At 47.7% G+C, this 17,871-nt stretch overlaps 1 protein-coding gene across 2 annotated transcripts in view; it reads left to right on the top strand.

Annotated features, from left to right (window-relative positions):
- The first annotated feature begins 993 nt into the window (after positions 1 to 993).
- SLC35F3 (solute carrier family 35 member F3) overlaps positions 994 to 17,871 on the top strand; it is a 288,066-nt gene continuing 271,188 nt past the window's right edge. Inside the window, exons 1-2 of one of the 2 annotated variants that reach the window (XM_081039045.1) lie at positions 994 to 1,174; positions 1,514 to 1,740. In XM_081039045.1, the coding sequence (XP_080895171.1) occupies positions 1,122 to 1,174; positions 1,514 to 1,740 (280 nt within the window). In that variant the 5' untranslated portion in view covers positions 994 to 1,121. Of the gene's footprint in view, positions 1,175 to 1,510; positions 1,741 to 17,871 lie in introns of both variants that reach the window. The other variant, XM_081039044.1, reaches the window with a different exon arrangement.

The following is a 17,871-nucleotide window of genomic DNA, read 5'->3' as shown; positions in this document are numbered from 1 at the left end:
ATGTCCTTTATTCATTTGAAGAAGTTCTCCTGTATTCCTAGTTTGCTGAGACACAACATAATTTTAATATCTAAAAAAGTACCAAAAGTACTGTGCACACTTTGATACTGATTTTGTGAAAAATGTATTTTACATTGAAAAAAATGTGTGGAAGGGAATACATTTAAAATTCGAAGTAGTCATGGTTGGCTGGATAATGGGTATTTTCTTCTTAGCATATTCTGCATTTCCTAAACTTGCCCCTGATGAATCTGTACGTATTTTTAGAACAATAACATTATAAAAAGTGGTTAGGTGTTCTGGAGAGATGGCTTGTGGACAGGAAAAAAAATCACAGACAATTACAGGTAAATTAAACGGACATCTAAGGAGAGAGATCCGACTTAGTAACCGCATCACCAATGAAAATGTAAGCTAGCTGAGGGCCAGGCCTGACCTAAGGGTTCCCGCAGCTTTAGCCAACGCACCTGTGTTTCCGCTGTGCCTATGAAGTGCCATTTGCTTATTTGCATTCTGAGCAGAGTTTTCATGGATATGGAACCAGGTTTCCGTCTCTCCAACGAATTTTGCTCATTATTTTAGAAACGAGGAGAGAGGTTGAAACAACCGAAATGCTAAACCAGGAGCAGTCGTCCCGCCCCAGGGCAGGAGAGGGGAGGGCGCTCGGGAGCCCGAGGTTGCGAGGCACAGCGCCGACGCCTGGTGCCGCTCCCGAGCCCAGCGCGCCGGGCGGCAGGGGAGCCGCAGCGCCGCCTCCCGGCCCCCGAGCTGGGGCGGGCGCCTCCAGTTCGCCCAGGTGCCTCGAGAGCGCCCAGAGCTGCCCGCGCTCTCGCGGGTCGGCGGTGCACCGGCAGGCGAGGGGCGCGGCGCCCGCACGGCCCTGCGGCCGCCTGGCCTCCGCGAGCGCCGGGACGGGCCGGAGCCGCGCTGAGCCGCGCCCGCGCGCCGCGGAGGGAGGCTCGGGGGCCGGGGCCGGGGACGCGGCGCGGGCGCGCTCAGGCGGCGCGGACCCTCGGCGGGCGGCGCGCCCTCCGCTCCCCGGTCCGCGGCCGCAGGCGGCTCGGCCCGGCGGCCGCTCGGCTTCAAGTCTGGGCGCCCCCGGCTGCACTCTGCCGCTGCCTATGGGGATCCGCGAGTTTCCCGGCGGCACGCCCCGGGGCAAAGGCATCGCCAGGTGAGTGGCGCCCACCACGGGGCGCAGCCCTTGCAGCCGGGGCGCCGGGCGGTCTGCGGCTCTGCAACGGGCGGCGCGGGGCGGGCTGCTCGGGAAGTTGAAGGCGTCCCGCCCCCGCCCTTCGCCCCAGCCCGCCCTGCCCCGAGGCGCCCGGGGCCAGGCATCCGAGACGGGACCCGACGCCGAGGCTCCGCGGGAGCGGGGGGGGGCGGGGGGGGGCGCCGGCCCTGCGGCTGCACCTGCCCCCGGAGGCCGGGCCGCGCCCTCGCTCGCCCCCGCCTCGGTGCTCACCGAAATCTCCCCTCTCCCCCGTCCCCTTCCCCCGCCCGGCGTCAGTAGCATGAGGAGGTCACCGGACGTCAGTCCCCGGCGACTGTCGGACATCAGCCCCCAGCTGCGGCAGCTCAAGTACTTGGTAGTGGACGAGGCCATCAAGGAGGATCTGAAATGGTCGCGCTCCGTGGAGGACCTCACTGGCGGGCCCGCGGGGCTCACGTCCATTGAGGAGCGCATCCTGCGCATCACCGGCTACTACGGCTACCAGCCCTGGGCGGCGAGCTACAAAAGTAAGACCCCCATTCCGTTTGCCCCGTGCGCGGTGCGCCCCCGTGGCGTGGGCCCTCCCGCAGCCCCGGGAGCGCACGCAGCCACGCGTCCAGCCGCCGCACCGTGGCCCTGCCCGCGGACACTGTCCCAGCTTTGCAACTTTTAGGAAGAGGCCCAGAGACGGAGTTGTCCCGGACCTTTGGAATTTCTGACCCATTCTCTTATACCTCCTCTCCTCCCTCCATGCACTTCTCTGTCCTTGTCTCCTTGCTATGGAGCTGTCATAATACGTGACAGATTGGAAACGCTGAATCCTGTACTGACGCTTCCCTACGGATCTGAAAGTGTTACTCGCTGGGGTCGGGCCGGCGGGCTCAGTTAGAGACGGCAGACAGGCTGCCTGGGTCTTAACTCCTCCTTGGTCCTCTAGGCCCTGATGATGGAGGGTAATCCTTGGGGCCTTCATTTTAGCTCTCATTCATCCCCTTTGCTCCTAGTCTTTATCCGTCCTCAGTGCAGAGCTTCTGTATGGATCATTCTAGATTTGATAGAGAGAAATGGTTGGTGCCAGGTGGAGCAGCTGAAACTTTTCTTTGCCAGTGGGCCCCAGCTGATGCGTTTGACAGTGCTGTAATCAATTACACAGGCATTACCTGTGTGCTCAGGGCTAATGCGGCCAACAGCTCTTGCTCTCACTTTGGAAGGGAGAGGCTGGCTCCAACAACGTCCAGGTACCTATAACTGTGCCCATAACGAGGTGTCCTGTCGGTATGCTTCATGTGGCAGAAACAGATGGTCAGCGACCTCCTCAGTCGATGTAAGAAATGAGTATCGCTTGGATCCATTTGTAATAAAGACTAACAGCTTAATGATTTTGAGATATGTTTTTAACCTTTGTTGTTTGAAATTGGAACATACTTTGTTGATCCTTAGGAAAAAATACCCAGCTTTTGTAAATTAATCATATTCAGCTCTAAAACTATGTCTGTCTTCAGTTTTTTCCTAAAACCCTTGATTTCAAGCCAGAGGTTAGCAGCATGCTAACAGTTAGCTAGTTACTTTCAAGTTTTGTGCAGGAAGAAACATAGGATTTCAATGATTTTGTTTTCATGCCCTTATTCGTTTATAAAGGACCATGGCGATTGCATTTAAGTCTGTATGAACCTTTAAAATATTATCTGTTTCTCCTCCAGTCTCCTGCTTCTGCTAAAATTGTAGCTGACAAATTGTGTTTGAATCACAGAAGGAAAACAAAGAGCCAAGTTTTCTTTTCAGCTGAGACACCCTGGGCACAGAACAACACTAATGAAACCCATTGGAAACCATTTCACTTATAGATAAGGATAGGACACTTCATTTCTATTTCTGCTTTTTAAATTTCTATTAAGAGTTTTCTATTTCTTCTTTTCTGCTTTCTTGATAACTGAATGCAACGGTATCAATGAAGCCCTCATGGTGTTGTCTGTTTAGGCCCTGAAGTCATAATAAGGTTTATCATTGTAATTCTATTTGTGACTGGCCCCATGTATTTTGTAGAAATTTTCACTAAGGTTTGTGACTTGGGGGGTGAGGGGTAGCAGGGAGCTTAGAGCAGTGATGACTTTGTTGGTAGAAACCTACTTTGTAATTAAGACAGGGGAAAGACCCTAGGGAAAATGAGCCCCTGTACCACAGCGGTCTTCTTAAATACCCTCCCTGAGGCTTTGCTGAAGGAACAAATATTAACAGACCAGAATACAGCGATCATTATAATGTGAATCAACTCAGCTCACTCCACGCTCTATTCCTGTGAAGCTTCGGCTTTATTCCAAGGTGTTTTTACTAAAATGCTTTAGGTGACAACTGACATTTTGATGAATTAATTGGATTTTAAGTTCAAATTTAGAGAAGCTGATGTTTTATTAATATAGCCAAAGATGTCTTAGAGCAGTAGCTTGGCTGTTTGCCATTTCTCCTCAAGTAGAAGAAAAAAAAGAATAAAAAGGCTTATCTATATGTTGCTGCCAGTTATTTATTTTGTTTGTTGACTAATAATCAGGATCAGCAAACCAAGAGAGGTGATGATGACAAAATAACTATTCCTCTCAAGGTCTCCGGAGTAAGTTACGGGATGCGGCAAGCCTCATCCTTGACATTATTATGTCACCTTCCAGCCATCTTTCAAAGTGACTTGTCCGTGTCCCCTCAAGGAGTTGCCAGTGAGTTTCTAGACGAGAGAGTTACGAGTGAGTTGTCTTTAGCAGCAGAAATTATTTGAATGACCAGCTATTCATTCTTATCCTCTTGATTTTTAGACTTTGTTTTGGGCCGTGAAGATAAATTAGGTAATTGTGAACAGTGCAGAAATTATCTTTGCTCAGTGTTCTCAACCCAATCAGTGAGATTAGCACTTAGATAAAGGACTTTTTGTAAGAAATTGTTTATAAAAGTCCCCAAAGCCCCTGGGCCTAACAGGGGTGGTTTGTGTGGAACATTCTACTGAGAATTACACCATATAAAGAAGCGGGAAGGAAGGGTCCAGCCCCTCTTCTCAGTGGCTAATGTCCTCCGATCACCTTTCATGTTTCAGAACCAAACCACTGGGCAGTGTTCTGGGCAACCCCTCAGATTCCCAGCTGTGTGTCCCGAGCCCAGAAATCTCGTGGTCCACAGTAGGTGTTAGATGAGTGAATGGACGCCTCTGGGAGAGAGAACCTCTGACTGCATGTCTGTAGCCGTATCATTTAATTCTTTGTGCTGACTTCTTGTTAGTTTTGAATTGTTTCACTCCTTCCTTGTTCTTCTGCCATAAGCATCATCCTTGGCTTTCTAAACATAGACTAGACCAGAATTCTTGATGGCAAGCCTTGGTTTAGCCAGGGAAGCCAGCCTCAGCACTGTTGACATTAGTTCGGGATAATTCTATATTGTGGGGGCCTGCCCTGTGCTTTGTAGGGTGCTGAGCAGCATTCCTGGCCTCTAGCTGCACCCCCTCTCTGCCTTGCGACAGCCAACAGTGTTTCCAGACAATGCCGCTGTCCCCTGGGAGTGTATCTTCGCATAGGAATCCCTTTCTCTAAGCCAGTGAACTCTTTTCTGTGGACCAGTTCTGTCTTCTGAGTTTCTGACCTCTCGTCCTTCTTCCTGGACCACGTCATATGTCTTCATGACAGCCAGGTTAGAATAAACGGTTTTTTGAAAGAGTCCCTTGCTTGTGGCTAACGAGAGTCCCTACCCACTCCCCATAAATTGATACCGCATAGAAAGGGCTTTAGATTGCTGAACAATTTGGGTGGTTTAACGACTTTCTTTCCCCTCCCAGCGTGCAGCACAAGATGACCAACGGAAGTATCTCCTGCTTACCCCTGGCATTCTTACTTCTCTGCTATAGACACTGCTGGGGAGGATGTGGCTGTGGGAGAGGGGATGAGGGGCGAAGGGAGGGGAGGACTTGGCTGTGGGAGCCAGCGGACTGCAGGGGCGGCCCCACCCAGGCGTCTGGCACATGGGGACAGGCTGCATTTCGGCTCAGGGAGGCCCCTATGCAGGATGAAGGAGCACCAGTAACACTCCTTTATTTTCATTTGTGCACTTAGCAAACTTTTCTGGAGCATTTACTCTATGCCAGGATGCAGAGATGAGTGATGGGAGATGAGGCTTGCTGCATCGGTGTGCCTTTGTCAGGAAACAGACCAAGAGATGCCTGCATCCAGAAACAGGTTGTTTGCCGTTAGCAGGGGCTTTTTACTTTGCCAAAAGTTTCCCTAAAGGGGGTTTTCAAATAGTGAGCTCACAAACATTTTTCTAGCAAAGAAACCATTTAGGAATAGCTTTTCTGGGAGGGATCGGGGGAGGGGTCGTGCTTGTTGTTTAAAATGAGGTGCAACTGTCTTTTGAGTATAATTATTAATACGATGTGGTGCTGATATGTTCCGATAAAAATGATTTTAAAAAATACTGATGGCTTTAGTTTTAAGACGTTTGCAGAGTGGAGGGTGAGCTAGTCTAAATGAGCACCCCATTCCTAGCCCACCCCCACCTTCCACGGTGATTTGACCCCTCGGCCCGGAGCATGCAGGTTACTGAGCACTGCATATCTCACCTGGTAATAAGGAGATCTCAGGTTTCAAGATCCTCCTGGTTTAAAATATTAAAACGTGTCCGTAAGGAGGTGGGAGGCGGGGGCGATACCACCACCCCTTCCCGCTAAGTGGTTCTGGAATCAGACCACCTTCCTGCCATCTGTGCCGTCTCACACCGCACTGTGAGTGGAGGCGGCTGATGTCACAACCAGTGATAACTAGAACAGTGGCTCATAGTATAATTGAATTCATGGGGAGCAACTTCTGGTTGATCCTCCCAAAATAGTAAAGGTCGGGTCAGCAATTCAAAAATGACCCACTTCATAAGAGATTTATAATCTGGTAGTAAAAGTTTATTCTAGAATGGAGGTTGGCATATGACATGTTAGACTGAAATGATTTTAAAGGAAAAAAAAGTTAGAGGGTGATGGGGGCAGGGTAGAGTGAGCATAAAGCATAAAAGTTTCTATTGTCTCAGAGAGTAAATTTTATTCCTGAATATTGAGTGTATGCTAACAACTTCATAGTTTTCTGAGAGTAGAAAGAATTAATGTGCAGAACTGTTATATTTTTTAAGGAAACTCAGTGCTCCCAGTACCCTCAGACCGACAGGTGGTGGGTGATATGGCCTTCCCATCTGGTTGTGATGGGCAGGTGGCCCCTGTTCTCACCTCCAGGAAGCATAGCTGTAAAAGCGGCCGGGCACGGCACTGTGTCCCATTCTGTCTCACAGCCCTTGCCTCAGATCTCCCAGTCTGTCCTGGGTGTTTGCAGAGTGCCTTGTCTGAAACACTCCACTGGGGAGACTTTGTCCTGTCCTTAAGCAGCTGGAAAAATGCAGGTTGGTTACACTGAAAAATTAATCCATCTGTGTATGAGCCACTGAACTCTGTCAAGTGTTTTTCTGAGTGTTGATAAAGACACTTATTGGACTGAAGGAAGGGACAACCTTAGTCCCTTTAATGTCAGGAGAAGCAGAGCAAAAGCACTCACAGGGAGCCCCATTCACACCCCAGCTTCGTCCCTTTGTAGAAATGTCACCATTGCCAAGTACTGGCCTCTGCGAGCCTCTGTTTTCTTATCTATAAAATGGGGGATAATATATCCACTTTGCAGGACTCCTGTGAGGATTAAATGAAATAATGTGTATATTATAAATAGCAGCTAGCCCTTTGACCATCATCTATAAATGCCGTTATTTTCATTTAGTCAGTTAGCAGACACTAGGAGCATTTACTTTGTGCCAGAATACAGAGGTAAGTGATAAAAGACACAGTCCTTGCCTTCGAATCTCACAGACTAGAGGGAGAGAAAATGAAATTAGAAGCAATAATACGGTGGGATGAAGGTTGGCTTGGGGTGCTTTGAAAGCCCTTTCTCACAGTGGGGGCTCAGCTCAGAAGCTGGGGGAGTAATAAGCCTCAGGAAAAGGGGCAGGGGAGGCGTGCATTCCAGACAGAGGAACAGCGTATGTGCAGAAATGTGCCTATGCCATTCCTAGAAAGGAATCCAGCTTAAATGGAGCGCAGTGGCACACAAGTGTCCCGGGTGACTCTGCACTGTGAGCAGAAGCTGGCTCTAGGACGTTGTACTGTAGTCGTGTCTTCAGGAGGGACACTGGTGTACCCAGGTCCCATTCGAAGTGTCACTTCTTCCAGGGAGCCTCCCTGACCACATTAAGTCTGGTGAGGGGCTCCCATAGTGCTGTCATGTCTCATACATGTTGTCGTGGCGTGTGTAAGTGTGTGGCTGAAAGTCACAGATTGAACGCTCTGTGAGGGCGGGCTCATCTGAGCACACGGGCCTATGGCGATTCTATCCCCAGATCACAGAGTTTCTCTGGCACTAAATCAATACACATTTGTGAAATATATTAATGAAAAACCACACACACATGTGGCTTCTGAGCAGCCACGCTTCTGCAGGGACTTCCAGAATTGCTTTTGTCCATCAAGAAACAGAGCCGTCATTGCATGCTCTCCTGGTCTTCACCTGAACTCAGCTCAAAGCACTGACAAGCCGTCTCACTCCCAGAGCTTCCAGTCGCCAGTCTCATAACAGCGTGTTTTGTCTAGTTTTGATAACTTCACTTCAAAAATGATATGGAAAAATGAACAGGGCCCAGAGAAGGAGAGAAAATGGATCAGTGAACTGAAAATGTGTCCTGCAGGCACGAGCAAAGCCTTTTGGGGAGGCCGAGGTAACGCGAGCACATGACGTGTGTGTATGTTGGATGGGCGGGAGCCAACACTGTATGAATGCCTGCCCAGCTCACCGTGCCTCTGTCCCTTCCCTGTACCTCGTCCTCAGGGAGGGCCCTCAGCAGCCAGGCTCACATCACTGGCCCCTGGGCGCAACATATTCGATGGGATGGACCCTTGACACACGAACTTGGTCAGTTTCTCCTTCTTCAAATTTGAGCTTGTGGCCTAGCCTGGGGTGGTCTTGTGATTGGAGGAGAGCTATTCTGGCTTCCACGTGGATGGGAAGGCAAGAAAGCTGGTTTGCACAGAGAAAGTAAGGCAGGCGTGTAAAGCCACCCAGAGGCAACCTTGGCCATATCCAGGGCTCCACGCTGGGTCCTACTTCCCTCCTGGGTTATGGTCTTGCTGCAGCTCCTCACCAAATGCCTGGGGCCAGCGTGGTGGCAATACCGCCACCACTTCCTGCTAAGTGAGCAGGGCTGGGCTCCATTCTGCATAACTGCAGACTCTTGTCCAGGTAGGATTCATGAGCCACTGGCGCTCAGGCCCACGTAGCACAAAACGGATTTAAACGCCAGAGAGTTTCCTGTTGGAAATAAGAAACCATTTCCTGATGCTGAGAGGATCACAGAGCCCTCATCAGCCGGAGCGTTGGGAGGAGGTGGACACCCGGAACCGGCCGGATTAAGGGTCTACTTACTCATCAGGGTGATGAGGGAACTTGTTCTTTTACATGATGTCCTTTGTGTCAGTTCAGTGCCGAGTGTGTGTTGAGCAGCAGAATGATAGACCAGTTATATTTCCTTATCTCCTTGCAGAGCCCAGATAGGGACGTGTGTAGTTAGGAACCTGGTCAATTCTTCTGGTTAATAATGGCAACAAGCCCTTGAACATGCCTTCCTTCTACTGTGTTTCCCCGAAAATGAGACCTAGCTGGACAATCAGTTCCAATGCGTCTTTTGGAGCAAAAATTAATATAAGACCTGGTCTTATATTACAGTAAAATAAGACCCGGTGTTATATTTATTTTTATATTTTTATATTTATGTTTATATTTATATTTATACTATAAGACCCGGCCTTATAGTATAGTAAAATAAAACTGGGTCTTATATTAATTTTTGCTCTAAAAGACGCATTAGAGCCGATTGTCCAGTCTTATTTTCGGGGAAACATGGGAGAACATGGGCACACATTTCCTCTCATGCAGCTTGGGATGGCCTTGATTTATGACAGCATTTGAGATTGTCGGAAAGAAATTGCTCCTCTCAGGTGATTTACAGTGTAGAAGGCTTGAGGTTGTTTTGGTTGGACTCCTGAGACGTCTCAGAACAGTTGTCTAGTTTGACAAATGTTTTCTGTGACATTCACATTTTCTCCTTGTCAGTCTGCTGTGTCTTATCTACCATACTTGACTAGATAAGACTCCATTAGGAAGTTACTTCTGTCCTTGTTCACCATCTACTTCGTAACAATATAGAGTTATAAAAATTTGGCTATGTCCTCAAGATTTTACCCAAAAGGTCACAAGAAAGATGTTTCTTAATGAAAGTTGACTTTGCTTCCTTGTTTTTCTTTTTAGAAATTTTCAGTGAATGTATATTAAGATATTCTCTTCTTAGAAAAAGGCATAGAATTATGATCATAGGTATGAAACAGTTGGATTTTGTGCAGCGTTCTCATGCTGAGCATGTGTGGGAGTTTCATAAACGTTTTTCACAGAAAACTGCATTATGCTGGCATGCGACACCTGGGAAGGAGTTGAAGTCCCCTCCTCTATACATTTTTAAAAACGAACTGGCCAGTGAGATAGTTTGAAGACCATTTAAATGCCGTAACCCAGAACAACGGATTTTAAGAGTTAATCCAAACTCTTTCATTTAAAAAAAGTCAACATTTTGTTTTATTAAATAATTAACATAAAAATCTTTTGTAGCTTTATCTGATTTTATGTATTGGGTGTGTTTTCAAAGCTACCTGTAAATAAAATTTATGTAATTGGAATTTCTTCTAAAAACACTAGGGAACTTGATCCCGGTGCACAGGCATTATATTTTTTCTATCTGTGAGCTACACTGAATCTTGTGATTCTCTCAGACTCCACCTGGGAGTTTCACTGTGGTGGCTGGGAGGCAGAGGAAGGAACACTTTCAAACTAGACCCCATGACCACCATGCTCCCTCTTGAGAATCCGTGGGCCAGGGATGTGCTTCAGAACATCACTGCATGCAATTTCAAACACTTCTCATGAAGGAGTCCATTTTTGAATGGTGGAAACAGATCTAACAGTGGAATCTGATATGAATGCACATGTGTTCGTCCGTCCATCTATCCGTCCGTCTAGCCAGCCAGCCAGCCATCCATCCATCCATCCATCCATCCATCCATCCATCCATCCATCCATCCACATCCATCTATCCATCCATCCATCCATCCATCCATCCATCCATCCATCCATCCACATCCATCCATCCATCCATCCATCCATCCATCCATCCATCCATCCATCCATCCAGTCTCTTATTCATTCATTCATTCATTGATTCATTGATTCATTCAGACAGTAGATAGTTTAGTGCTTCTAAAGGGCAGTAAATACATTTACTTTTAAGATAAACATGTATTAAGTACACAGTATAGTTACCGTTTTCTGGGGAATTACGCAGTGGGGAGACAAGACAGACACGTATTTTTCTGTCACACACTTTCATTGTCTTGGAGCATCTCAGGTGCACTACAAGTTTCTTCTTGGTGCTCCCCTAACTAAACGACTTGGGGTATGTTGGATCAATACTGACCGTGCTCACACTAATCTCTATACAGTACACATCATGCTGCATGATAATTTAGTGTGGTGCACCACCAACAGCTAGTTAGCAACAGGAAAGGGCAGGATAGGGTATTGAACTCCAGGGAACTTTGCTTTCTCTTCCTTTGAAAACGTGAGCTTTGCTGCTTTAATCAGAGTTCCCATTTGTTCGTTAATGTAGCCCTGTCATTAAACATTTCTTTCTCTTTCACGAAATCATGCAACAACAAAGGTTTTGGACTGGGTTGATGAGATTAAGCTACTAAATCAGAATGTACTGAACCTTCCCTTATGTTCTATGCTGCAGGCATTCTGTTTCCTCCCCGATCTAAAGAAGCCAGCCTGAGACCTGGGACATTTTTTTTCCTCTAGCAGGGGCCTGGCAGAAATTGCAGTGGACTAGAATTCCAGGGAGTGGGGATTTGCTCCCAGCGCTACCTGTTCCTTCCCGCACTGCTGCACATTCCTCATGCATTTCCTCCAATTCCTGTTGGAGAAAAGGCCCATGTTCATAGAAATACTCTTTTAAAGCCCTTCTCTTGGGTGTTCAGGTTGGGAGTCATAACACACCCGGATTCATATAGATTTGAAAGGAGTGCAGTGCCTAAGGGGCATCTCTTCTTTTATAGAATATGAAAAACAGAAACCTCCCGATTAAGGTGACAGTTACCTATATGAAGTTGCCAGTGATGAGGTCTGGAGTTCTGTGCAGCAGTTTCTCACGTTACTTGATGATGGAGCCACTTCCCGTGTGTGGCGGAAGCTGAGACTCAGACACGTGGCTGAGCTCAGCTGCAGGTTAAGACTGGGCTCTAGGTGGACACTGTCTCGCTCCCTCCCTCTCTTCCTGTCTTCTTGCCTGTGTCCTTGACCCACCTTTGCTTCCTGCTGTTCACGTGAAGTCCAAGCACCAAGAGCAGACTGTGCCCCTGTGGAACCAATGGCCCAGTGATCCGAGAATGACCTGGAATCAGTGCCTCGGGTCTGGGTTTCTCTCCTGTTTCCTGGTGGGTGTGGCTCCTTTAGGGCAGGGAGGTGGCTTAGGCAGCCCGCGTCCAGTGGCCATGTTGGGCCTGGTAAGAGGCCAGGAGACGATGGGGTAATATTCTCCTCTAGTGGCTTGGGTCTCTTGTCCCAAGGCCTCGGCATTGCCTGTGACGGCCTCATTTTCTATGCAGAGGTGTCTATGTTGCTTTGGGGGAAAACAGTGTACAGAAAAGGTGCTCTCTTCTTTTCCTTTCCATTACCCACCGGAGTCTCTGTATAGTAAGTCTCACACCTCTGGTCACACTGTGCTTGGTGATTTGCTCCCAGCGCTACCTGTTCCTTCCCGCACTGCTGCACATTCCTCATGCATTTCCTCCAATTCCTTTTGGAGAAAAGGCCCATGTTCATAGAAATACTCTTTTAAAGCCCTTCTCTTGGGTGTTCAGGTTGGGAGTCATAACACACCCTGATTCATATAGATTTGAAAGGAGTGCAGTGCCTAAGGGGCATCTCTTCTTTTATAGAATAAGAAAAACAGAAACCTCCTGATTAAGGTGACAGTTACCTATATGAAGTCGCTAGTGGTGAGGTCTGGAGTTCTGTGCAGCAGTTTCTCACGTTACTTGATGATGGAGCCACTTCCCGTGGTGTTCCACACGAAAAAATTCTGTGACACCAGCTGGGTGGCCTACAGTTTAAGGCAGTTCTGACATTATCTGCTTGGACAGCGCGTCACACCCACCGGTGAAGGGCTCCTTCCCACAAGACTGCACTGCGTCCTCCCCTGCTGCAGAGATCAAACACAAGTCCAGGCTCTCACTGTGCTTCTGACCGACCAGCTTTAAATCAGAGGTTTCCACAGCCTTCTTCTTGGGTTCTATTAATTTGCTAGAGTGGCTCACAGAACTCAGGAGAAGTGTTCTCCCTAGATGATCAGTTTATCATGAAGGATATAACTTAAGAATGGCCCGTGGAAAGATGCACAGAGCAGGGTATGTGGAAAGGGGCACTGACCTTCTGAGTCCCCTCCAGGGCCCCACCCCCCAGCATCTCCACGTGCTCACCAACCTGGAGCTCTCCACACCCTCTCCTTTCAGGTTTTTATGGAGGCTCCATTACATAGACATGAGGGGTAAAATCATTAGCTATTGGTGATTGATTCAATCTCCAGTGTTTCTGCCCTGGGTGGGGAGAAGGTGGTACTAAAAGTCCCAACCCTCTGATTACAGTTGGTTCCCTGGCAACCAGCCTCATTTCTTTGGAGCCTCTGAAAGTCACTTTGTTAATGGAAACTCAGGTGTGGTTGAAAGGGGCTGTTAGGAATAACAAAAGACACCCACGTCACCTTTATGGTGCTTGTCACTTAGGAAATTCCAAAGGTTTTAAGAGCTCTGTGCCAGATGGGGATGAAAACCAGATATGTATTTCTTATCATAAATCAGAATATCACACATAGGTATAAAACACATTTGGAGGCAGTTGGGGAAGCTTGAATGTCTGCTGTTTATTAAATTATTTTGTGGAATATTGTTTTTCTTGGGCTTAATAATGTTACTGTGATTATGTAGGAGAAGGTTCTTATTTTTAAGGGATACTGAAGTATTTAGGTGTGTGTCATGCCTGCAATGTACTTTCAAGTAGTTCAACAAACACAAGTATAGGTAAATAGATTGAATGACAGATGAATAAAATGTTGCAAAATTTTAATATTTGGTGAATCTAAATAATAGATAGTATGTTCACTGGACTGTTTTCTCAACCTTTTTGTAAATGTGAACAAACCTTTTCAAAATAAATGTCACTGTTCCAGCCAATGACATGGCATGGCTCAGGAGTGAACGGGAGATGCCTATATTTGGTTTAGAATTATTATGTCAGAAATTAGCCAAAGAGCAGGGAGGGAACATGGCGATTCTTCACTTCAAAGGCAGCTTTGCCCCTGGCTTCCAGCCACACTCATCATTCAGCACCCTCTTCCGTAGGCCCAAGCTTAGGTATGATGCTCTGAATGCTCGTGTCCCTGACAAATTCACATGCTGAAATCTCACCCTCAGTGTGATGGTAGAAGGAGGGGGGCCCCTTGTGAGGTGATTAGGTCATGAGGTGGAGCCCTTATGATGGGATTAGTGTCCTTATAAGAAAAGATACCTAAGAGAAGATCTTTCTCTTTTTACCATGTGAGGGACACAGGGAGAAGGTGACTGCCTGCAAGCCAGGAAGAGAGTCCCCACCAGAACCCATCCCTGCTGTGCCCTGAGCTCAGATGTCCAGCCTCCAGAACTGGGAGAAATCATTTCCCATGTTCAAAGGCCGCTGTCTGTGGTATTCTGTTATAGCAGCTCAAACTGGCTAAGGAACTGTTCAGGCAGCATCTGCTCAGTTTCCCGCCCCCACTTCTAGTCACGTCACAGCCCCTCCCCCTGGGTATGTTTGTGGCATAGAAGGTGGTGATGGTTTCACGGGTATACTTCTGTCAAACTCATCAGTTTGTGTACATTAAACATGTACAGCTTTTTAGGTGTTAAGCATACCTCAGTCAAGTGGTTTTTAATTAAAAAAAGAAGATGCACTCTGCCAAGTGGGACACGTCTCAGGCTCCAGGATTCTTTTGACGAAGGAAACCTGTTTTTTCAGAGATTTAGATTTCTGGTCCATTTCTCTAAAGGGTTTATCTCTGCACGCTATTAAAGAAAAGCATATTTGTATGTGGGCACTATTTGCCTCACCAGGGAATGAACATTGCACCTTAGGCTGCACAGGAGCCTTTTTTAAAGGCTTCATTGGTCTGTGGTGCAGATTTATCTCAAGTGCCGAGTCTCTGGAATGCTGGCGTCTCATCTCCTGGTATATTTTACGTCCCTCCTTCCCAATTCTCGTTAATGCTTGAGCACTCTGTCCTCCCGGCCCCAAGGATTAGGGCAAGGCCATGGAGGGAGGACCTACCATTTGGGGGGATGTTCCCAAGGAAATTCCTCTATCCGTTGCTACCTGGAAAAGCGTGCAGGGGTACAAGAGAGAAAGGATCAGGCAGCTCCCAGCTGTCCTCCTCGGCTCTGCGTGTGGGCCGCAGACTATTAAAAGTCTCCATTTACCTTCAGCAGCTCAGAACCCTTGGCAGAATTCCTCTTGTGGGGTCCCGGGTAAGACATTATTATCGCTGTTTGTGGATAGACAGAGGCGCTGAGTAATGAAGAGGCCACACGGGGCTAGTGTTATTTTTGCTTCAAGGTGAATATTGGAGGGTTGGAGGCAAGGTTATAAGTTGTGGGGGTTCTCATGTTAGAAAAGGGCCGATCTCCTTAAGAATAAGCAAAGGGGGACCCTTTGGGATTCACAGCGGACTGGCGGAAGCAGAAGTGTTGCCGTTTGTTAAAGAGCAAGTGGGAACAATTGATTGCTTTCGGAAAAAAGTATCCCAAGGCCGGGGAAAGGGTAGTGAGTGGAAGACACGAGTGGGGTTTAAATTGCAAACAGCTCTCTTGAGAAGCATGCAGGAAAAGTGCTAACACTGAGGGAGGGGAGATGACAAGTACATTATAAAGCTGCTCTGAGCATTTTGTAGTTGTTTCAGGTGAATATTAGCACTCAGCTCTGCTGGATGTACGCCGAGCAGTGGGATTTCCAAGTGGTAGTGTCATGGCGGACAGACTCCAGGGGCCTCTCCAAGGATCCCGCTTCTGACATCGGCCCTTCAATAATCCCCTCTCCGTGAATGTGGGTGGGGCCTGCGACTTGCTTCTAACCAACAGAATATGGCACATGATGGGGTTTGGCTTCTGAGATTAAGTTGTGTTACACGAGATTCTATTTTGCCAGCAAACTTGCTTTACTAGATCTCCTCTCTCATGCCAGCCTTGAGGAGACAACTGACAATGTTGGGGGGCCTACATGGGAAAAAATGGCAGGTCGCCTTTAAGGGTTCAGGATGGACTCTGGTCAGTAGTGAACAAAAAACTGAAGCTCTCAGTCCTCCAACCACGAGGAACTGAAGGCTGCCAGCCAGTCACATTGGTGCAAAAGTAGGTCCTTCCCTAGTTGGGCTGGATGAGAGCCAGCCCTGGCTGACATCATGATTTCAGTGCCGTGTGTAGAGGGGAGAGAAGAGCAGGCTGATGATGTAATCAATCACGAGGGGAAAGAAGCGGAACCAGACATCAGGGCTAGCGCATTCCGGTCTCGGTTCTGCCGTGTACTCACTGGGTGTCGGGACCAGGTCCCTTATCCAACCTGGCCATCCTTTACCTTTCGTGTTCAATGAAGGGATTATGTAAGATTATATCCTGAATACCCACCAGCACAAAACATTAATGAGTCTAGGGTTCACCCACAACATCTGAGGAAATCATCTATTCTGAAAGTAAGAGTTTAGAGGTTAAAAAAATAAAAAATGTATAAAAAAAAACTTAAAAGGCTAAACAAGCCTGAGTCCTATCTGGAACTTTCCCCCAATCTGGGTCTCCTCTTCATTTTATAGTAGACAAAGCCCACATAAGTCACCGAAAAGGGAAACACGTGGACGAAAGAGTTCCTTTTTATTCCACCACTTTGTCTCTCTTTGTTTTGTTACATGGACCAAATATATATGTGTGTATATATATATACATATATATATGTGTGTGTATATATATGTATATATATATATATATTTAAGATTTTATTGGGGAAGGGGAACAGGACTTTACTGGGGAACAGTGTGTACTTCCAGTACTTTCTTCCAAGTCAAGTTGTTGTCCTTTCAATCTTGTGGAGGGTGCTGTTCAGCTTCAAGTTGTTGTCCTTCCAGTCTTAGTTGTGGAGGGCATAGCTCAGCTCCAGGTCCAGTTGCCGTTTTCTAGTTGCAAGGGGCGCAGCCCACCATCCCTTGAGGGAGTCGAACCGGCAACCTTGTGGTTGGGAGGATGCGCTCCAACCAACTGAGCCATCCTGGAGCTCAATGGCAGCTCAGCTCAAGGTGCTATGCTCAATCTTAGTTGCAGGGGGCGCTGCCCACCATCCCTTGCGGGACTCGAGGAGTTGAACCGGCAACCTTGTGATTGAGAGCCCACTGGGCCATGTGGGAATCGAACCGGCAGCTTTCGAAGTTAGGAGCACGGAGCTCCAACCGCCTGAGCCACTGGGCCGACCCTGGACCAAAAATATATCGACAAAATCTTCTTTGATTAACATATTGAACACTGCAACATGGTATATTTGGTGTTTGCATTTCAAAACTTTGAAGATAAAAGATATAACAATTTAGGTTTCTAATGCACTTCTTCAAGAAAATGAGGATTTCTGTGGGGCCACAGGTCTTGGGGTTACACCTTTCAGAGAGCAGAAGGGGCAACGAGGGGACTTAACACTGGTTTCCACTGAGTTGTTTCTGCAAGACAATGACAGGGCCCTGAATAAATTCCTTGAAAGAGAGGCATCACTGTTGGAGCCTCCCGGAAGCCCAGTGGGTCTTTGTGGTGAGCAGCTCTGCGGAGCTGGTGACAGAGTAAGTCTGGTAGGGAGCTACCCTGGGAAGTGAGAGGGACAATAGGAGTGGAAAAACTTGGAAAGGCTGTTGAGAGGACCAGCTTTTGGCAGTTGCCCCTTAGAGAACAGCCGAGAAGGGACGTGTCTGCACCCCAGACACAGAGTGCTTTATTCTGCCACAAGCAGGGCCTCATGAATAGTGTCGCTGGGGCGGCTTATTGAGTGTCGGACTGGGCAGGACGCAGCTGTGCTTGCTCTTCACTCCTCTCTGCTGCAGTGGGAGCTTCCTTTGAAATCTTGCGGGAAAGCTAGTTATGACTGGCCTTTTGATTTGCTTTCTCACTGCCAAGAAGAATTATAATGTCCTACCTGGCAAACTGTGGATGGTAGAAAGCTGGGGTGAGGACTACTGAGCAAGCTGTTCATAGAACCAGTGCATTTTTATGGGTTCTAAGAGTCCCGTTGATATTGTAAGGTTTGCAAAAGAGAATTAGCCTGACCTATTCCATGGTTCCATCTATATAAAATTCAAAACCTGGCAAATGTCGCCTGTGCTGCTAAAGGTCCGGAGAGTGGTCACACTTAGGGTGTATGGCTTGGAAAGGGGCACTGGGACGCCTTCTTTCCACT

The sequence above is a fragment of the Rhinolophus hipposideros genome (assembly GCF_964194185.1).
Source record: "Rhinolophus hipposideros genome assembly, chromosome: 26".
In the NCBI taxonomy this organism is placed as follows: Eukaryota; Metazoa; Chordata; class Mammalia; order Chiroptera; family Rhinolophidae; genus Rhinolophus; species Rhinolophus hipposideros.
Note: the sequence above shows the minus strand (reverse complement) of the source record. Positions and strands in the feature narration are given on the sequence as shown.